General features: G+C 39.1%; 1 protein-coding gene and 1 long non-coding RNA gene across 4 annotated transcripts in view; one reads left to right on the top strand and one right to left on the bottom strand.

Annotated features, from left to right (window-relative positions):
- Positions 1-2,200: 2,200 nt before the first annotated feature.
- LOC118223852 lies at positions 2,201-7,020 on the bottom strand. Its single transcript, XR_004764510.1, has 3 exons — positions 6,877-7,020; positions 3,663-3,743; positions 2,201-2,337 (listed from the first exon to the last, which is right to left on the bottom strand). It is a non-coding gene; the product is annotated as an uncharacterized LOC118223852 (long non-coding RNA).
- A 12-nt stretch (positions 7,021-7,032) lies between these two features.
- LOC118223851 (ephrin type-A receptor 3-like) overlaps positions 7,033-23,086 on the top strand; it is a 79,684-nt gene continuing 63,630 nt past the window's right edge. For all 3 annotated transcript variants that reach the window (XM_035410857.1, XM_035410856.1, XM_035410858.1), the window contains exons 1-3: positions 7,033-7,252; positions 16,174-16,238; positions 20,442-21,102. In XM_035410857.1, coding sequence (XP_035266748.1) covers positions 7,168-7,252; positions 16,174-16,238; positions 20,442-21,102 — 811 coding nt within the window. In that variant the 5' untranslated portion in view covers positions 7,033-7,167. The remainder of the gene's footprint in view (positions 7,253-16,173; positions 16,239-20,441; positions 21,103-23,086) is intronic.

Raw genomic sequence — 23,086 nt, 5'->3', positions numbered from 1 at the left:
CACACAAAATGTCACAACCAGACAAAACAATATGGCACTTACTGTAAAAGGTACCATAATAGACTATCGATTTTGCCAAGTTTAAAGAATGTTGAAAATAAATGACATAAACTAATCTATGGAAAAATCATAAATCCCCAATAATATCTCAGAGGAAATCATTTTGGGATGGTCAAGGCTGGATGTAATGGTGAAATATAGGTTCATATTCATGGAATCTGTCTACATATTCAAAATTCATCTCTCTCCATCCCTGTACTATGGCATAATGCATCAGGCCTGGCGTAGCAGACAGTGGCACTCCGCAGAGGTGGCGAGGGAGAGCGTTTGCCGTGATATAGGGCTGGATCCTCCGCACGGGCAGGTACTCACGAGGATGGACGGCTTTTGCGAGGAGCGGGGGGGTGGGGCGTGTTCGCACGGGTCGCCCGGCCGCATTTCCGCTCTGTCCGTTCCGCCGGGCCGGCAGACGTCAGGCGTCAAGCTTAATTTCCTCTCCTCGCGTTCGCCCCGAGGACGACACGAAAGCCACGCAGGCCGAGACGTTTTCCAAATCCCCCTCAACCGACGAGCGAGCGTTTAACGAGGCACTTTCTTTTTTTCGTTTGTTGTTTGAAGCACCGCTCTCTTTTGTTTGGCACTTTCGTTTTATTTGTATTACACTTTATCCTCTTGCCGAGGTTTTGCGGGCAACAATGCTCAGCTGTCAATCACTGGACTGCTCCCAATAAGCTTTGTCTGGAATGTGCCTTCATCAACATGTACAGTAGCCTTTTTATGGCTTCATTTTATTTCTAGATAGCAAATGAAAATAGTCTGTTTTTAATTTGAAATTTATAAAATAATCTTAAACTATTTTTGCTTTAAAATAATAAGATCATACATTGCTGAAAATATCTAAATATATTTTTGAAAAATGAAAATAATAAAATAGCTTCATACAGAACTTTACTGAAGTCAAAATTTGTTGCAGATATATGTGACCTCTATATCACCTAACTTTGTCCTATTTTTCTCCAAAATGTTACCTAATTAAATGGGCTGCATGTTGTGCTGCCTAATCCCCTGGTTGCCACTTTAATTAGACTTCTCTTTTTAGAAGTGGAGTTACTGACCTAAATGAAACAGAAAACAACATTGCTGCTTACTTTTTTCCTTTCTTATAAATTTTTACAGCATTATATTTTTGGGACTTCTGTATTTGCATTTTTCCAAGTCAGTGTGTTGTTGTGTTTTCATACAATCACATTTTATGCATACAAGCACTAATGAGCCTCCTTTTATCACTTATGATCTAAGTCAAATTCAAAGCACAACAAATAAAGCACATTTAATAAACAGCATATTATAAGCCAGACTTTTAAGTGGTCAAAAGCCACTTAAAACCAAAAGCGCATTTGTGTTATAAGACAGACAAAGGAATGAATGATCAGAGACTGTACTATTAGTGTAGTATTAACTACACTGTAGAGTCTTTGCCTGTTCTTCAGTAGAAGTCTGTCGCATGGGTATTATATTTTTTGTTCGTCTGATTCATGTTAATTTGCTTCACTTACAGTACTTTCCCTGCCCACAGCAATCAAAGGATAATAAAACAAAGTATACTCATATACAGAACCCTTGGATTACTTTCCTCTCATAATTGAGCCTAAATTATGTGGGATATGTGGGCATTAAATCAATTCATCAGCTAGGACTTGGACTGAAGACAAATGCTGGTAATGTTACATGCCATATGACTACGTAATTCTCCAGTCTCTCCATTTGAAGCATAATTATAGTACTGCATACTCTTCCAGCTGCAAGAGAGGGAGGCAGCATAGAAGCCCTAAATTAACTAACTAACTAACTAACTAACTTAGGAAATAACTAACTAAAAGTGAGTGAGTGAGTGAGTGTGTCAGTGAGCGAGTGAGTCAGTGAGTCAGTCAGCCAGAGCCCGAGAAAGTAAATAATTAAGTAAATAAAAAGTATTACATATAATGCAATTTTCCACAAAAATAATTTATGGTACAAATGTTTAATTGCTGATGGCCTTTATAACAGTTTTAGGCATGCCCTTGTTCTGAACTGCTTTGCCCAGAAAATCAAACTATGCTGACATAATTCTGTAATTGCCTTAAATTTAAGAGAATTTTGAATACTGTCATGACTTCACAGTCACACGTTGCAGAATGTTATTATTATTATTATTATTATTATTATTTAGTTAAAGCTCAAACTGTTTGATTGGATCAGAATGAATGTAAGGCAGAGACAGTGCGTGCCCCATCACCAGGGCTGGAATGAGCAGTAAGGGCTGTCACAGCAGGACACCCGCTACCCTGTCACTGCAGTCTGAGGAACAAAGGGAGACAGCCGCAATTACACTGCGTTCCATTAATTACCCCCTGAAACTCACATTTTACAGCCGGGCCTCCATTCAGCATGTAGACGCTCCTCTCCTCTAATCAGTTTGTGCTCAGTTCGTTAGTGTTAAATATTACTGTATACACTGCATCTGAATGCGGCGAGGCTGAGGAACTACATTGGGCAAACATTTTCATTCCACGAGAGCAAAATTTGGTAATTAATATGAATGAATGCGTTGTGTACAAAGGGCAAGGCTTTGAGACCATTGCGGTTCTCTAAGTGTGTAAATTCCCCGCGCTCCAGTCGTAGCCATACTGACGGCAGGGACATCACCAATTCAGCAGCCTGTAATCACACACCTGACAGCCCCTTATTATTCGCTCATAAGATCATTTCCAAATGAGCTCAAACGCTTCCCTTCCCTACATATGTCAATGTGCGATGGAGGCAGAGAGGTCAGTTCTAATGAAAGGTGAAAAGCGTTTATTTATTTATTTATTTATTTATTTATTATTTTGTGCCAATTCCCTTCCACTATACTGTAGCTGAATTTAAAACAAAGTGCTATAATGCCATGATATCTGTAAATCCCTTTTTTTAGAATCAGAGTAAGAATAAGAGCCCCTGCAAAATAAATATATCCATTTAAATAGGTAATTCAATAATGAGATGCATTTAATCAGTGATCAAAGAAATCAAAGAAATCCTATGGCTATAGTAAGCTGTGGTGAATATTTAAATGTAATTCTCCTATAGCCTTTTTTGCATTGTAACTTGTAAATATTACTTGTAATATTGTAATATTTTTCACCACAACTCATTTTTATGGTTTGATATATTGTTTGACATTTGTTCATTTTTTTTACACCTCAGGTGACTGAAAATCCCACACAGGAGGTGTACAGCTTCCTTCTGAAGTGTAAGGGTTTATGCTAGCTCTTGTTTCAACCAATTATTTTGTCTTAATTTTAGAAAAATCTGCATACACCACCATTCCTGGTTCACTCCCATATTAGACCTCAGTAAAACATTTTCACCAAAGATGCATGTGCTCTCTGCAACTGTAGCTCATGACATTATCCATAATGTCAGAACAAATAAATTCTGGGGTAATTAAATTATTAAGAGGAAAGGTTGGCATGAAATCCCGAAATGGATCGGCCCTTGTTGTGCACCTCTGCCCTACACAGTTAAATGTTGAGTGTTATTCAGCTCTAACGAGAGCTTATATGAAGCCAACAGGGTTTAAATGTGTGATGTCAAAGAAAAAATGTTCTCTATCAGACTTGATTTAATATTGAACATCTTACCATTTTGCTTTTCCAGTAGCGAAGAAGCATTCTATGTTGCAACTTGGGAGGTCTGATAAAGGGGTCTGCTACCCTTCATTCCTGTGGGATGGATGGAATTATTAATTGGTCCAGTGAGGTTTTGTATTCTTAAACCTTTGTCTACTGACTACTGATGCAATAGCATGCTGTAATCTATTTTACTACGCACTACGGTGAACTCTGTAAACCTAGTGCATTTCAAAGTGTAACTGTGATTTCTGCTTATTTACCAATGCTTATCCTCGTTTAATAAGGAGGATAAGCAAAGATAACATGGGCATTTAATGACATTGTATCATTACAGAAACTGTAACCAAGAGGGTGAAAGTGGTGAGTTGAATGATCGGCTGCAAAAAAGAGAAGCCTTGTGGAGATGTACAAAACTGTTACACAGCTAACCAAGTTATTAAGTGCAATAACCTTATTAATGGAAGATATGTTAACACATATATCCTGTGTTGCCATGGAGCAAAAAGAGGCCCGATATGAGAGCAACAACAATCATTTTGGTGATACAGTTCATCTAGTGAAACCAGGAAAGGAAACACCAAATGTGAAACAGTACTCTAGTACAGTAAAATAAGTGGTGTTACCGAGGTGACAACTGACCAATAGGAATTTTTTCACAAGCATTTTCACACCAAAGCAAGAGGGAGTCAATGAAAACACATTACCCTGTGAAGAACCACAAGAGCTTCTTCTGACCTTATTCACTAATTTTGAAAATTAGTATGCTGAAGTATGCCTGACGTATACTATTTTATACTTCAGAATACTTTAAATATAATTAAAGTTTATATAATTATGCTTCAAGCATGCCGAGTACACTATTTTCACATGGGTCACCTCATTGTATATAAGTGTGAACAATGAGTCAGGTATTTTGTTTTCACCCCTTTGCTTCATGAAATACATTTTCTCTATTGGATTAATGTGAACAATTTAATTTAACACAAGGAATTTTGCTGTGTACTTTCCTTTAGGATAAAGGGTATACCACAGCTTGAACATCTTGTAAAGCAGACTGAACACCATGTGTATTGCATTATTGTCCCTGGAAGTGGCAGTTTGTCCCTAAAATTTACTTGTTCAGATGGGGGATCGGATGTGAATTGGTAGAGGCAGATGCCACACCTGCAGAGAGAGCTTTCGCTCGCATTTGAACACCCCCCTGAGCCTTCTGGGATTATGCCCAGGTCTGTTGAAAATATTTCATATCACGACAGGGAAAGGAAACTAATTTCAGCATTGGGCATACACCAGCACTCCATTTTATTCAGGAAGTGCCTACTGCAAGTAATCGCTTTTATCTCTGTATGGTACAAGGGGGCAGCTACGTGGATTTCACTGGGGGTGCATCAGTTGGGCCACATTTATAAAATGTTGGTTTGAGCCATATAAAAATGTAAATTTAGATTCAATCTTTATATGGTGTCATCATTTAAATAGAAAAACACATGACTTAATGTGCCAACACAACCATTGTTTAAACTGAAAAAAAGTTGTGCATGGCTAATCCACAGAAGGCAATGCCAGTTAGCATATGTTATGTTATATACACTGCATATACAAACGTTGAGGAGTTAGAAGAGTGCTAAAACATATGTTTTCTCCATATGGAACAGAATGCTGTGCCACATAACCCATTTTGTGTGCCTGTTTATTTATTCATTGATATTCCCTGGCATACTTAATTGTTGTTCTTCCAAGGACACAGAGAATGTGAATGTTACATTATATTACAGGTATCTCATGTTTTACATAGTAACCATTTATACAGCTGGATATATTATTGGAGCAACTCTGGTCAAGCAGGGTAAAATGGCAGTGTCCTACTGTGGAATTGCTTGCAACATGTAGGCTACAAGCCCAGATTCCTAACCATTGCACCACACTGTCATTTCATCAATGTGTGCAGCCCAATGCCAATAGCTGAATGTTAAATATGACCATTCCAGATGGGGAATTACTAGCCTTAAATGACAATGAAAGCTATACAGTTCAGTGCAAAATTTTGTCACGGTGTTAGAATGAGTTTAATTAGTTAATGATATTGCTTTTAAAGGAGGCCACAGAGTGTTAGAATACTGGATTGTCCCTCATTCCTGTTACTTCTGAAACACAATTTTGCGCAGTAGCACTGAATAGGTATATGTTTTCAAAATGAATACAAGTTAATTAAGCATAATTCTAGATTTTTATTTTATTTGATTTATTGATTTATTTTTTTGTTTACAACTTCAAAAATGGTTGTTCATTGTGCAGAATCATAGCTAAATGAAAGTTAACATGGCGCTGCAATGGGTAGCACTGCTGCTTCACAGCAACATTCCGAAGACATGCTGGTTGGGTTAATTGGAGAGTCTAAATTGCCCCTAGGTATGAGTGTGTGAGTGAATAGTGCAGGTGCCCTGTGATGGACTGGCGAACTGTCCAGGGTTTAATCCTGCCTCTCACACTGTGCATGCTGGGATAGGCTTCAGCACCTCCCACGACCCAAACCAGGAATAAGAAGGTATAGATAATGGATGGATGGACATCTTACATGTTTCATTTAATAAATGGTGCCCTGGCATGCCTATACATTGTTGTACAGCTATATATTCTGTAAGTGTGGATTTGTTTACACTTGCATTAATACCCTGTCATTTGCAAATATGTAAACACAATCGTAAATGAATATGAATAGACATTATAAAAAATACTAATCAAATTATTTTTTTTATTATTATTTTGTTCAAAGTGAGTCAACGAAGTTCTTTTTTTTCCAATTCCCACGTATGGCCAGTATCAATCAGTAGCCTACTAGATGAGCCAGACTATGAACGGTAACACCAAATTCTCAGCAAAACTGTTCAGATCAGGTGTGCACACCTTTTGAAGCCTAGCTTTGGAAATGCCCAACGAAAGTTACGTGAATGCAGCCAAATGGATGGTATATTTGACTGAATCCTGGTCTATATGGCAACAATGTCGTTAAGCGTTAATAATGTAATTATCTACAAATAATTCCACATTAAACCCTCTTTATCTGATGCATATCGTGCCTCGCCTACTAAAGTATAGCATACATGCATGGTTATCTAAGTATGCAAATGCTTAAAATCGTTTTCATAATTTGAAGTTGTTCAGATTACGGTACGATTTAACACGTTCTTAAAATAAAAAAATTAAAAAATTTAAAGTTGTGTACCTGCACCGTCCCTCGTGGAAATAAAGGTGACCTCTTGTGAACTTGAGAGCGTCTGAAAATTAACAATCTGGCCGGTAGGACCCAGCGGAAAAATGGAATCCGTTCGCCGGAGCCAGTCTCTGTGAAGGAGAGAGGGAGAGGGAATGCGCGCAGACTCCTCCTCATCTCCGGTGTCAAACTTGACATCAGTCTCCGAGCCGAGAATGGTAACTTGTGTCGGAATCGGCGATCCCGCATCAGTGGCATGCTTTATGGAGTTATATACCTCTCTTTTCCCTCTGAACCACCGTCATGGACTGCAAACCCTCTGTCCTTTTTCTTATCCTCTTCGCGCTCGTTTGCCAAGGACATCTGACTAACCATCACTCTAATGAAGGTATGATAACGTTTTGAATTAAACGAGCGAGAGGGAGTCCTGTGGTACTTTTTAATCGCTGCTCTGCGTTGCTTAAGGTGGTCCACGGAGCGCTGATGCTGTGGGTGAGCTGTGGGCTGTAGAAGGAACGCAAAAGTGCCGTTAGTTTGTCTCTCTTCTACACTTGATTTAATATAGTAAACCCATGTGTTTATTTCGCGCTCTTCAAACAGTGTGGGGCAAATTACGCTATATGGGGCGTCTGTCCTAAACTGTTATGTGGATTAATTCACAGACTTGCTTTAGTATTTAGAACGCTCATTTAGCGCAAGGGATAGGATTGTTTAATCAGGTCAAACTGTAAGAGGAGCGCGTCCCCGGAAGAATAAAAAAAGAAAATTAATATATATATTTATAGGCTAATACATTGTCAAGGGGATTGTTTTATGATTGTCGTCAATTACATTTAGTACGACGGCTATTTACCTAGTTCACACTTTTGAGCAATTATTGTCGACCATTCTTGCATTTATGGTGAAACTATTAGACATTAGTGGAATAACGAAGAGACAATGTAGGCTATGTTTAGCAATGCGAACGATGGTAACGAAGTACTCTAACATTTTTCGGTCTTGGTTTATCCTAAATGGACACTATAGGTTTTATTTTTCAGTTTATTTTTGTGACGAATTTGAGTTCAATTTTAGAGAATCTATGTATGTAACAGCGTCACATTTTTATCGCTGTGTTTAATTTTTCATTTTCAAGTTTGAGGGCTATACTTAACTTCATCCGTCATTTTCTGCGTTGAGATGCGCTGCGCGGTATGCGAATACACAGTGAACTAGATGTCAGCCGTTATCTTCTCTATTAATTGAATCCTGTTGCGGGTACATGTTATCATTCTGTTCAAACAGTATGAGGTTAAGCACCCCTTTCTAGAGATTATAGCGCAGGTACCGGGTATTATAAACGCAATAAAGGCGCTTTTGTAGGCTATTGAACTATTAACTATTAACAAATGTAAACACTTTTACATTTTATATCCCCCAAAACGTATATTGTAATTAACTGAACTTATGACTGAAGATTAAGGAGTGCGGTTGTATTGAACACAGGACCTGGGTACTGAGGACTTCTACCTTCCAATGCATCTCCCTTGCTTTCTTCTGCAGACGTATATATACGCAGTCAGTATTCTAATTGCTTTTTACATACTCAGCACACACTCTGGGGCTTTGTGAGCCTCGTTGTAGTACAAAAGACACAATTTAGTTATGATAATTTGCATGTCATATTAAGAATGTTCACTGTTTGAAATTAACGTATGAAGCAAACTTAGATAGTAGCCTAGATCAAACGTGTCAAACTTTGATCAACGAAATATATTTATTTATTTATGTATTAACTTTTGTAATTCCACCTCTATTGTCTTAAATAGACGTATGGAGTCTGTTTGTACCTCCGTTTCTCTGGACATTTTTCATTTTACGCAATTTTCACAATGGCCAAATGTTGAAATACCAGTAAAAACTCCGCGAATAAATAACATTTGTGAATTGAGAACAAGAGAGTAGCATAGCTTTTGCCTGTGACTCCTCCAAAAAGAAGAGCATTTTGTGCCAATATGTTGATAGAGAAAGTTGAAAATTAGTAGGCCTATGGATGCACTGGGTGCTTTGATATGGGCGTTGACAAAGGTGGTAAAATATGAGAATTGTGAAACTGTAAATATCATGCGTATATGACGTTATTAGCTAAATATTACAGTGATCATTAAAAGTATCCCAATCGTGTAAGTTAGGCCTGCTATAGCGTTTCTGCCCCCCACAAGCACTGAATCTAAATTTAAGCTTTAATGCTGTGCAGGTGTAACTGGTCCTTTTATATTTGTTGTCGCATTCTTCACTCGTGGCTTTTGGCGCTTACTGTGTGCTTTGAAAATTTAAATGTGTAAAGTCATATCTCAGTTGTACTGTATTGATATCAGGTTGACATCAACGAATAAAACATTTTCAAATACATTTTAAATAAGTTTACTTCAAATTTGTTTAGCTTTTGCTTGAACCCAGTTTGCTTTGACAACATACGTGAGAAATAAAACAAATCGCCTTTTCACTCAACTACTATATACATAGCATATTGGCTAATTACTGTACACGAACCGTGTTGTATACAGGCCTCAAGTTTAGGAGATACAGTATTATGTGGTTTGATAACATTGAAAATCCAAATATATATTTTGAGTACATGTTCAAGTTTTACGTAATGTATCTAAAGTAGACGCGGTTGGCTATCTGGATTTTTAAAAGATTCATTATTTCAACGGGATTCATTATTTGCACACACACACGCGTGCTTCTCCTAAAGCCTGGTGAGGCGTCTCTGTTTGTACAGCAAAACACATAGTCCTCGTGTACATTCATCCTACATCGTATAGGCCTACATGCATAACTATTTTAGAATTGAGTAAGCAAGGCAACTCCACGAGGAATATAATCCCATAATCTAAATAAAACTAATCCAATGGAATTGAGTCATGCATGCACACACGCCTGTATACACGCTCGCACACATGCAGACACAAACACATAATTGCATAGCAATAGGAATCCTGAGCCTGAAGACCAAAATGTTTTACGGAAGATTAGGCTACTTGGCATATTAAAAAAAGAATGCTTTATTATATTTCACGTGGAAATTAAATTCCATTGAAAATATACCAATACGACGTGCCATCTTCATTCTGTTTATTAATTTATTTATTTAGTTGTTCCTTCTTAGTGAACAAGGTCTAGTCGATTCACCAGCAAGTGTCAGTGTGGAGCCGCCGTCGTTGAAATGTTAAATGAAAGGGATCATTTTTCGGGCCTTGTTTTTTACAGCCACAGTCAGCAAAAGGGCCTGCGTATGGAAAAACAAAAAACATAAAAACAAAACAAATCAAGCTGAGTTTGAATAATGTAGCCTATAAATTGTATTAACATGAGATATATAAATTATGAACAATCATTGTCCATAACATGATTTGTGATTTGGAGCTGGGGTTCACTTTCTTTGTCAATGTAGACTAAATTCCTCTTTAATTGCGTTATGACTCTATGGAATCACAATAGGGTAATTTTGCCCTTCTTTATTTTTTAAAGAAAGATTTAAGTTTGAAAAACATAGGTCTTATGAATTTTATGTTTTGATAACGAAAAAAAATAAAACGGCCATTAACTGTATTACCATTTTACAAAAAATGTAGGCCTATTAAATAAATCACTCTGCTGTGATATCCTGAGGTTATGCAAAACAACAGACCATGCTTCATCTTCCCAAAGGACAGCACACATAGTTTCACTAGCTGACACCTCAAACTTAATTTAAGAAAAAAAAAAAGTATTTATTTCTTTCATTATTTTTTTAAATAGATTTCACGGGGTGGGGGGCCACACACACACACACACACAATTCTCAGAATTGTACATCCATAGTTTATTTCATACATATTCAACATTTTTGGTATTAATTCATATTTTTTTGATATTACAGAATCAATTGTCCACTGTCAGAGAGTGCCAATGGCTGTATCTGGCATTCAGACACTCACAGTGCCCTGAACGGTGGAGTGCAGATGGGCAAATGGCTGCTGTCGATGGCGGAGGCGGGGCCGTGCATAGACTCTCTCAAGGGCCGGGGCTGAGACATAAAAAGGCCATTCTCAGTGTCGCTCTGCGAACGGGCACAAGCCAAACCAAAGCCTCTGCCAAGCACCACAGTCTAGGGCCCACGGGCAAGAGAGGCAGTGTTTGTATGCTTAGAGTTACGCAGTGAAGCAGAACATTACTTTCTTAAAGTAGTGATTGATAGTGACAATTTTATGTTTGGGCCATTTACCCCTCTTGGGTTAAAAAAATAAAGGTCGGGGGGGCGGAAGAAACTAGACCCCAACTCCAAATCCCCCCTCCAGACATGCAAATATAAGTATCCAGTTATACGGACTGTCTGTTGCATGCTACAGCCTTTATTCTGACTCTGAAACCCATGAAGGTTCCTGCATTAAGTCGATATGATGATGGTGGAGGAAATCAGGCTATCGGATGCACGGCGCGGTCTCCATTCTGGCTCTAGACCTCATTATTTAGCTGCATTTTCATCCGTGGCGTTGCGGCTTGTTCTCTGTGTGTGTCGAGGAGCGCTGGGCTCGCAGAGGGGAAGGGCAATATTTTGTGAGCGATGATCCCGTTCAGCAGCCTAAATGTGTACTTACACATGCCTTGGCATTACAAATAGCCCCGTGTCAGCTGGCAGGGTCTCCAAGCCATCAGTCTTGCAGCGTGCGGCGCTTCTTGGTGGCGGTACCGTAGCTGATGGACTGAGACTTCCTGTGTATTCAGGACAGCTGAGAAACTAGACACGTCAGACACTGTGGAACTGAACTGAATAATGCATGTGATGTAGGTGCATACATCATTGCCGCCATACTGGGCAAAATAGGTAGGTGGTTTAGGATTTAGCCTTCTGTGTGTATATGTTCACTTGTGCTCTAATACTAGTTCATTTTATGCTTGATTAAAAAAAAAAAAAAAAACTTTATATTCGTATTTTGAAATGCTCAGTAAACGCCTGTCATTTTTATGCCGTCTGTGTCTGTCCTACAGGGCACTTGCTGTAAAATGCATTCAGTCTCTTACCGCTTCTGTTCACTCTGCAGTCCTCTAGAGTCGCACACTGTTGTGAACAGGGCTTGCACAACTTACACGGCCAGTGCAAGCAGACTGTAAGTGCCCAATCAATGAGGAGTCACTTCTGCACCATGAAGTGGTGAACCCTCCCACTCTGGGTGATGGGACTCCATGGCCACAGTTGGCACTGGCTTTGTCAGGATTCGATCTGGACAATTATGTGTCAATCCACTGATAGTCAGAACTATTAGGAGCCAAAAATATGCAGTTTTCCTCTGTACCCAGCTTGGGAACATGGCAGTGACTGAAATGACAGCACTAAATTAAATAGCAAGTAAAGCAAGTAGATGTTTTCAATAAATAAGTATCTCATGCCAAGATTTTTAAAATTAGTTTTTATTTTAAATTAATTAGTTCAAACTTAATTGAACATTGTATATTTTTATGATTTTTCATTTGACATATCTATACAGAAACATGTTTTAGTTTCTTGATTTTAATCTCAGATATCATGCATACACTTTTTTGTCATACAAGAACATCTATTCTCTACTGTACACTTCGAGCCAGTCAGAAATAAATTAATAGAACATTATCTTTGAACTTGCTGAAATGATCAGTTCAAACCAAAAAAATCTTAATTTTATGTAATCAAGTTCAACTTATCTTCAAACATTAATTAGAACCAATTTATTCATGTAGCAGTTGGTGACTGTACTTTTGCTAAAATCTGGAATTGTTTAAAAATATTTATAATCCATTATTCCCAGCAAAGTGTTACTTTAAATTACCAAAAATAAAAATGCACCAGATAAGAGGTTTATTTGCATTAAAATTAATCTCTTTTGCCATTTCCCCCTATGCCCTATTACACTTTTTAAAAAATGCTTTGTAAAATAAAACAGCTTACTGTGCAGTAGTCTACAGAGCGTACAGATAATTATTATTGAAGGATAACATAAATAATGGTATTTATTTTTAATAAATAAAGCTTATGTATATACTTTTGACCAGATAGATTTGCTTTGATATACCCTCCCATTACAAATCATGCATATGGAATTTCATAGTTGCAATACCATGAGTGCAGGGCCGATGTGCTCTTCCTCCTTAATGCTAAGAGCTGGTCCAGCAGTCACTCAGGGCCCAGTCCAGGTTTCTTTGTACCAGCACCACATCTCTGGGCAGAGACATCAAAAACACCCAGGAGGGATGCTTTCTCTTTTGGGAAAGAAGTCACTTTCTAAGGGTTTTTTAAATGAAAAAGTTTGTCTCATGCTATGAAGCAAGAGAAAGCTGGATGTCCAAATCGTGCTTCACAGTTCAGTCCAATTTTCATGCGCTGGTATTCAATTCCAGAATTGCTTCTGAAAGTGTTCTTATTTTTCGAACTGGTGTTTACTGTTGGTAAGCTAGTTTTTTTCTTGTTATTGTTGTTCTTTTAATTATTCATTTTATTTATTTATTTTTTTCCCCCAGTGGTATCGAAGCCTTTGATTGAGGAGCCTCCCTGATTAAAGCGAAGCACCGCCCATTGGGGGGGTGCTGTGATTTATCACTGAGACCGATGTCCGCCGGCTGCTCGCGGTAGCGGCTTTACATGATTGTTTCTCCTCATATCGATTCACCTGCTTTCGCCTCATGCTCTCCGGTCCCAGAGGCAGGCCGTCAGATTCCTATTAATAATTTTATTTGCCTTATAGTGCAGTGTGTCGGGAGATCAGCGAGATCTCCCAGATGCCATTCCCCTCAGTAGAGAAGTGAACACTCACTGCTGCTGTTGGGTAATTCACTTCCCTGATATAGCTGTCTTATTGTTTGCTCTCAAACTGTAGATGGGCTGACTTGGCCTCTGCTCGCTCAGAAACCAAAATTGCAACCAATGGTGGAGGTGAATTGCTGCAGTTTAAATGATAGCTTTAGAGTGAGTGGAAATGTTTCCACTGCTTGTGACCTGGTTGGTGTTTATCAAACTTTCAATTGTGTTTGAGAACCTCACTGGAACTGCAGCCTTCTCTGTGCCTCTAATTCAGGCAGTTTGTGTAGACGACGTGACGTTGTACTTTTCATTTTTTTCATTCTGTTTCATTTTGACATGGGACCCGATTGACTTGATTAAACTTCAGCTTCTGCATGTTGAACTTTTAATGCATACTCATCTAAATTTAAAACACCATTTAACGGTTCTGCTGCACTTACGGCAGGACCATCAAAGAGGATTGCCAGTCACTAAATAATAACAATAACTCCTTTACAACCGGCAGTATAAAAACCTATTGATTTCTCCGTACATGCAGTACAGTGAAGTACTTAAAATAGTTGAATTATAGCTGAAGGGACTGCTGGGTGGCTTGTCCTGTTGAGGCACCATTTCTTTGCGTGTGGAACCAAGCCAGTGCCGACTGTGATTGGCAGCCCTGCAGTGTGAGTGGCTGTAGCATTGTCCACCAATGAGAGGGTTTCAGTCAGCGGAGATGACAGAGTTTCATCTTGCACCAGCAACCCTCGCTTCTCAATCAGGCACCCTCTGCACGTGAAGCGTCTTCCCTTGACGCACGTCTGTGCGAGCGCGACTTGTGAACTGCGGTGTGATAAAAAAGCGTCAGCTGACATCACATGCTTCAGAGGAGAGCACATGCTCGTCTCTGCTCTCACAAATCGACGGCGGAGACTGCGATGAGCTTTTCAGCCTGGGCGTGATGGGGAATTCCAAATTACCGAGCAGAAAGAGGCAAAAAGCTTAAAAGAAGTATGACTCTCATTTATTATTCATTTTATTCATATGTTTGGCTCTGTGTTGCTGGGAGGGGTTGGAATTGTAAGAAAGAGCTTCTCTCCCACTGCTCTTTCCTGTAACTGGTATAAGCATGACCAGATTGACACTTTGATGCGAGATAGTTCTGCCCAGCCTCGAGGGATGCACTTTTCAAATCCAAACCAATGATCATGTACTTCTTCTGATGAATCATGGTCTCATGCATGGGCCGCTCAAATTGGAAGCTGCGACTGAAGCAATAAAATTATCTGGTGGTACAACAGTAAATTCACATTATGAACAAAACTAAAGCTGGCTATAAAATCACAGGAGCCAATCACACTGCTGACTTTCGAGTCAGTCACAGGGACTGAAACTTCCCTTTCCACATGCTCTGGAGATGGAGTGCCTGGGACTAAAACAACTGCTCCTGTTACCTTGCAAAGCCCAGGAGGCCTGCAGGACCTTGGACAGCGGCAGCCTCACACACAGACCTGCACACCTGAGGTTAATTAGCAGTCAGCTCAGGTGTTTCTGCTATCATTCCTAAGGGCTACTATAAAGGTACACCGGCTATGGCCTTTTGGGAGAACAAAGAACAAAGCTACTGCAAGTTAGGACTTAAATGCCAAGCCCTCAAGAGCCCCTAGGTTTATTTAAAAAGAAAAGGCACTATTTAAATGGAAAGGAATGGTTTAAAAGTTTGCAGCTTTGGACTAATTATAATTCAGCAATTAAACAATCAACATAAAAGTTTGTCCTTGAAAGTTTTGCCGGATCAGCATAGTGTACCACTCTAAGAAAATCAAAGTAGTCAATGTCTCGCATTAGATGTCAGGATAGCAAACAAACACAGTGTAAATTCTGAATTTTGCTATGATGGTAATTGTTTGTGAACAATTGATTTTGACTTGCTGTCAAGAGAGGCTATCACTTTAGGCAACGGCATGCAACAATTGGCTTGTATATCTATTCTTGCAACCCGAAGGTTGTATGTTCCAATCCCAGAGAGGGCAGTGATGTTTCAACCTTGAGACCTTGAGTTAGCTTTATTCCAGTTCATATCTCACATTACACACATACAAATATTCATTTATAAAATATCAATACATTTCATAAATGTAAGCAGTAGAAGTCACACTAGGTAAGGGCATGTGCTTAGAATGAATGAAAAAATTAAATACCAGATTTGCACCTCTGGAAAGCCCATCTATGATTATCACACTGATATCATTACAGGGAGTTCAAGCCTGTATTAAAAGGGTGAAGTGCTACTAAAATAGCCTTGCTGTATTTCCCTCAGTTGACTTGCATTTTATTTTATTTGATCTTGTTTGTTATTTTTAATCTGTTGCAAAGGATCGGTCATAGCAGTTGAGCAAATAATCTTCCACTTTTGTTTAGCAGCGTAGACTAATAAATAGCCGGCAGCTGGATAAATGTGGGTTTGGATGAAGAAGAGCAGAGGGAACAGAGGTTAATGTGACCACTTCTATCTCTTCCCTTCTCTCTCACAGTTAACCTGCTTGATTCCAAAGCAAGCCAGGGGGAGCTGGGGTGGATCTCCTACCCGTCACATGGGGTGAGTTTGTCAGGTGCTCTCAGACTGTGCCTGTCTGTCTGTCTGTCTTACACAAGAGTTATGTATTCAGAGCATGCTACTTTTCAGTAAGTTCAGTAACAGACCAATCACTGAGCACGTTATGTTGGGTACACAAATCAAGACATGTTTTATTGTGTGAATTTAAGGACTTGGCAGAGTGAAGCTACATTGAACTGAGCTGTAGCGTCACCTTTCCTCACCTTTTATGGACTGAAATTGTGTGAGCGAGAGACAGAGAGACATAGGGAGAGAGAGGGGGGTGGTAAGGGGGTGGTGAGTGAGATTTTTTTCCATTTCATGTGAGGTTTGAAATAATAAGAAATAAGTAATATAATCTCTTGGAAGCCAACGTGCCTGGAAATTCCCAAATTCCCTGTCTGGAATACCATAATTTAATGCTGTGAGACAAAATAGGCAATTAGGTAGAGACCCACAACTCACATGCTATTTTTGCAGGCTGACTGTAATCAATGGGCACTATAGACTAGTCACATCAGAAAAGGAGAGCCAAGCATCTCAGAATGGTGATCAAAACCTCAACAGATGGGGCTCATAAATGGGGATTAGCACTTTGCAAGACCAGAGTGGGGAAAATGTCTTATGGTTTCCTTCTCATTAAAAAGGCTGTACAGTTGCATGCTGTGAATGTGTTGGGCATATGGTGTGGAATGCATGACCAATTTCGACATCAGTATTTTGTCTGTGTGTTTTTATTATTTTTTGTGATTTTATCCTGAACTAGTAAAATAATTTGCTTTTGAAAACTTTCAGATTATTCTGAGATTCCTTTTGTAATCGCATTCATAATTAGTCTTAATTAACATGTTCGGTTAAATAAGCATAATTATTATTGGCTAATACAGGCTTTTAGGCTTATTTATTTATTTATCTATTTATTTATTTTATTGTATTTCATTCTTTTTAAGCCACCCTGGGAATATATATGAACTTTGTAATGTTTAAAGTTGCTGCCAAAAACCTCATGTTTAAGAAATGTGCGGTTGGTTTTCCTGTGGAGCTGCTGTAATATGGAAATTTTTACTCACAAAATGCCTGTTTATGTCAAACAGCGGTACATTGTCCAAAGATGTGCATGTTCCTTATTTGCCTAAACTATATAAAGAAATAATATTGGTGAAAGTAAAAGTTCCTTTTAATAATCTTAAAATTTCAGGTACCAGTATTTCAGTAATTTCAGAAGTCTTTTTGGTTTTATAGACTCTTTTCCTGGATGAAGTCTATAATGTGAGAATGGGAAACAAACACGTTAGCTTGTTATAACAGGGAATCATAGCTGAAATGTGTGCCTGTATGTGCACTGTGATGAAGCTACAACAGATCTCATTCATTTGCAATATCAATTAGACATTGGTTGTAATCTTATCATGTGTCTTTATGAAACCAAAACTGATCTTGAGTAGTTCACTGTTGCCAGGAAATACATTATTTGACAGAATTTCCCAGCTGGCCTGCTTTCAGCGAGCGTACAAATACAGTGTTATTGGACGAGAGCCTTTAACCAACTGTTGATTTTTATAATTCCATCAATGTAGCCTTTCCTTGCTCGGGGGGCTTACTGTTCCCGTAAAGTGATAGCTCAAACAAAATTAAAGTCACCCACAGATGTGGATGTGAGATATTCCGTTACTGGACTAGGAAGTAAAGTTTCATCCAGAGACTTCTGGGTTTTGCGGGCCAAAGTGACCCACTGGCCTACATTATAACGTGAAGAGGGTCCAGTATCCGCCCACAAGCCCTGCTACATGACACCCGTCATTTACAGATTGTCCTGTTTGCCTCTTCCTTTTGTCTTGCTAGACAATTCCTGATTACCTTTCCTTTTTGAAAGTGTAGCGGTGTTTGTTCTGGTCAAATTCCCACAAATTCAACTATGTCTGGTCACCTGATCATTCAACTTAAATCTAATTGGCTATACAAAATCATTTGAGTATCCTGCCCGCTTTTCTTCATGGCAACAGAATTAAGTTCTTACCTATTATATTACAATACATTACAATGACCTGGCAGATGCACTTATCCGGAGTGACTTACAGTAGTGGAGAACATCCGTTTTACTCTCATGAGTACAAAATACTATTATACTGACTGACATGGTCAGAAAAAGGTAAAATGATGGCTTGATGATTATATAATATGGTGGCTTGTTTCGGTACAATTCCAATGGCATCACGTTTTATTTTCAGCCTATTTAACTTTGGAAATTGTGCATATTTACCATTGCATTAATTACTTGTTATGCGATTGGTACAGCCAACTAAATTCAAGACCTGCCTATTTTTCCTGCCTAGTTTTCCTTTTGCCAATAACAATATCAAGTGGGATTCATAATGGTAAACTACAGATAATTATTTAAGAATATCCCCAGGGTCCCCATGAGTGAAAATCTATGTAAGTGTGTGACAGCTGTAGTAATGCCATGTTTGCCCATAGTAATTGTTACATTCTCCAGAGCAATATCTGTAATACAACCCATGCACAACACCTCATTTGTTTCAGCAAAACAGATTTATGTGCACACATTCTCAGTATGCTGATAATGTACATTCTCACCTGGGTTTCATTTGCCTTCATCAACGATTGTTTAAGTTGCCAAGTGAGAGAAAGAAACCACACACCCACAAACACACACACACAATCATGCACACTCGCAAGCACACACACTCCCACACACACACACACACACACACACATTCTATTTAAAAACTGCAGGCGATTTTACAAGTTATTGATGTGATATTTACGATAATATATGTAAATGAATAATCATGTTAACATTTATAGGGCATTTAATCTTGTTGCTGCGGTGGTTTGTCCTTTATTTTTCATAATGTATTTTGTATACAATGTATACAAACGTTACCTTTGGTTATAATGAAAGAAGTGGCACAACATTTTTCATCAAATTTAGGGGCTGTCAACCTCATGATGATGGGAATAAAAAAAACCCAAAAAAATATAATTCCCTCTTACTGTAGCACTCTTACTCTGCATCCAATACTCTATTTAAAGGCAAAACAATGTGGAAATCAGTCGGATTTCCACAGTCAACACACAGTTTTTGCCTCTGCTTGTGTCCCATGAGGTAATCTGCACCCTGAGGTATCGTATTGTCTTTCATGGCTGAATTGCCTTTCTTTTGCTAACACTACTGCTATGATTAATTCAAATAAACTGTCCAACCAGTAAGTGAACAAATATAACCAGATACTACACACAGCTGTGTGTGCTTTGTTGATCAATCTGCTCTAGTTCCATACAATTCATGGTTAAAATGGCAAAATGGTGAGCATCTTTATGTGAAAATGAAAATATACTTTGCTACCATTGATATTCATTTGAAATTTTAAACGAACCCCCTCTATGGCATTGAATTTTTCTTTCCAATGGAACATTGTGTGGGTTGTCATAAGTGTTGTTACAGTTACTTCAGTTCTCTGGAAAAGGGACGAGGATTAATAAAATGGTACATTTGCATCGACACACTGTTAATGGCCAGTTCTCAGCACAATGCTGTCTTATTAACTTAAGGGCAAAGATTAAACTAAAGTGTCCAATTTTACAGTCTGTGTGCACATCTGGAAACAAACAGCTTCTCTAAGAGGGACTGTTTGACTCAGCCAATGTGTTTCTTATCAGGTCCAAAGAGACCATGTCCGTGCAGCGCACACTTGTTCTGACAATGCTCCAGAAAGCACATGGTTTTAGTTAATTTTTTTTTTATTTCCCTTTGTGTATGACAAATTGTGAAGGATCCCACAGGTTTTAACACTTTACCTGCTCACAACATGGGCTTTTCTGTATGGAACAAAATATGTATTAACTACAGTTCAAGAAACCTATTAGTCACAGTGTAACAATGAATTTGAAAAGTTGGACAGTTGTATTTTATTTATTTTTTTGAAGCACTATTGCTGTTATCTCCATTTTCTTTAATCAATGTTTTCAAACACTGGTCAGCTGGTAAGGGACAACGGGCCTATATACGTAAAGCATCTCAGAATAGGAAGGACAATCTAAAATTAAGGTAAAACTGATCTTAGATCAGCACTCCTGCTCTCTGTTTCTTTATATACATGGGCCCAGACAGAGCTGAATGTCCCTGCTCTCTATGCAGTAAATCTTGTTAAATATATCTGAATATTCCCTCTCTTCTGCTCCTAGTGGGAAGAGATCAGCGGTGTGGACGAACACTACACACCAATCCGCACCTTCCAGGTGTGCAACGTCATGGAGTACAGCCAGAACAACTGGCTGCGGACCAACTGGATCTCTCGGAACTCCGCCCAGAAGATTTACGTGGAGCTCAAGTTCACCCTGAGGGACTGTAACAGCATCCCCTTGGTCTTGGGGACCTGCAAGGAGACTTTCAACCTCTACTACATGGAGACGGAGGAGGACCAGGGTGACCAGTTCTGGGAGCACCAGTTCTCCAAGATCGACACCATCGCGGCCGACGAGAGCTTCACGCAGACGGACCTGGGCGACCGCATCCTCAAGCTGAACACCGAGGTGCGGGAGGTGGGGCCCATTGCCCGAAAGGGCTTCTACCTGGCCTTCCAGGACGTGGGGGCCTGCGTGGCGCTGGTGTCGGTGCGGGTGTACTTTAAGAAGTGCCCGTTCACGGTCAGGAACCTGGCCACGTTCCCTGACACGGTGCCCACCGACTCCCAGGCCCTGGTGGAGGTCCGGGGGTCCTGCGTCAATAACTCCAGGGAGGCGGAGCCTCCGAGGATGTACTGCAGCACGGAGGGGGAGTGGCTTGTGCCTATTGGAAAATGCCTGTGTGACATCGGCCATGAACCACGGGGGGCCACCTGCCAAGGTAACCTCTTTCTCCCTCTCTCCGTTTCCTTCTCTCCCTTCCTGTTTGTATATACTATGTGCAAGTGCAGTTTTAAACACGTATTACAATTCAAGAATTTGTCAGTTGCTATAAAGCCAAAATGTCTGGAAGTGCATTTAAAATGACTATAAAACTACCATTATAGCTAAGTAAAGCAATCCAGAGCCATTGAAAGGATGCAGTTTTTTCCCACAAGTTGAGAATTTATCTGTGGTGGTCAACTCCGTGTGTGTTGGAAGGGGGAGATTGCACCAAAAAATGCACTTCTGAGGATTGTTTTTGCTGTTTATTAAATTGTACTGTAACTACAAACAGGTTATTAAATTTTGCTGCCCAGAGTCTTTTTTTTTTTACTTTGGCTGTGTATCAAGATGAAAGTAAAATCTGTACGGCAGTTCTCACATCAAGTTGTACTGCTGACAGAGAATGAACTGAATGAAAATGCAACCCGTAGACACTGTTCACTGTTATTATCACAGTAACCTCCTCCTCTAGGCTTATATAATAAATAATTTTTCTATATCAAACAAAAGTGAAAAGTTATAATTTAGCTAAAATTGATCCAATTAATGTTCTTAACTTTGTATTGTTTAGGGCAGAAGTCACTTTATTTTGAGGAAACAATGTTTAACAGCGGCTGAATTTTACAGATTTTGGAAAACTTGAAACATTTTGTTAACTGGCACAGATATGGGAACGCGACTGTCCTTAAAACCAATGTGTGGCTGCTCAGCTCCACATGCGGCGGCTACGAGCTACGAGAAGGAGGGGACAAGGGAAGCTTGTGCAGCGTAATGACAGTTGGCCGTGTGTCATTTTGATATTTGAAAGAAAAAAAAATGAATACAAAAGTATAGTGTGCTGCTTATAGAGATAAGCAACGTAACACCAAAAAGTCCACCCGCTAATGGAAGTTACGTTAAACCGGATTCTCTAGAGCTGTATGGTCTATATCTGCACTGTGCCATTGTAATGTGTAAAATATGTAAAATAATGTATTGTTATACAGCATAGCAATGCTATTGCACTGCCTGTCATGTGAGAATGTGGTAGGGACGTGCAGATATTGCATAGTGATAGCTGGTGTCAGCTAGGTCCAATAAAAGTTGGCATCTGTGGACATCAATGGGGAGTGTCTGTGGTACACAGCCTGAAACAGTTAGGGGTTGTATTGCACTCTCCTTCATCACCTCATCAGGTCACTGGCATAATCACTTGATGCCAGATCAGAGGGAGGTACCCAGAATGGGGATTGGGTGATATAGTGATGTGTATGTGTGTGGTCAGGAGGATCCATGGGGTTCACTTGAGTGTTTATGAAGTGAGAAAGAGAGTACAGGTTTCCACTGCATGCTAAACAAGGGATAACCAAATGGTTATGGGAGCTGAGTGTGGTGTGGTGTACAGATCTGGGGCAAATGCTGGGGCAAATGCTTGAAAAGTTTAACCCTTTAGACACCACTAAAATAGTTTTGGGTTATTGACAATTTCCATCTATTTTCACCACCAAATTGTCAGCAATCTTCAAGAGTGTTTTTAAAAATATATATTTTTATAATCATGTGACCCACTTACGTCATTATATTTCATTTTGGTTTCAAAAAACATGCACATCATAAGTGCACATCACCCATAGCGCTACCATGTTTGCTAAAATGAGCATTAAAACGAAAGAAAGAAAAATAAATAAAAGTAATTTTGGTGACTTTGGTATTATAATTTAGTATTTAGTATTTTCTTTTTTTATTTTAAGACAAATATATACAAAATCAGTTTTAGTTTCTTCTGGTGCACCTATAACTATTCGTCTATTTAGAGAACAGTGTTATGTGGTACATGTGGAAAAATACAAAGGCATCTCATTTTTTTCTTACTTGAAGTGATGGCTTTATTCTGGGGTCAAAGAAAATGGACCAGCCCTACCATTAATGCTGTTTACATATCATCCTACAAATGTTTAGAA

The sequence above is a fragment of the Anguilla anguilla genome, chromosome 3, assembly GCF_013347855.1.
Source record: "Anguilla anguilla isolate fAngAng1 chromosome 3, fAngAng1.pri, whole genome shotgun sequence".
NCBI lineage: Eukaryota > Metazoa > Chordata > Actinopteri > Anguilliformes > Anguillidae > Anguilla > Anguilla anguilla.
Note: the sequence above shows the minus strand (reverse complement) of the source record. Positions and strands in the feature narration are given on the sequence as shown.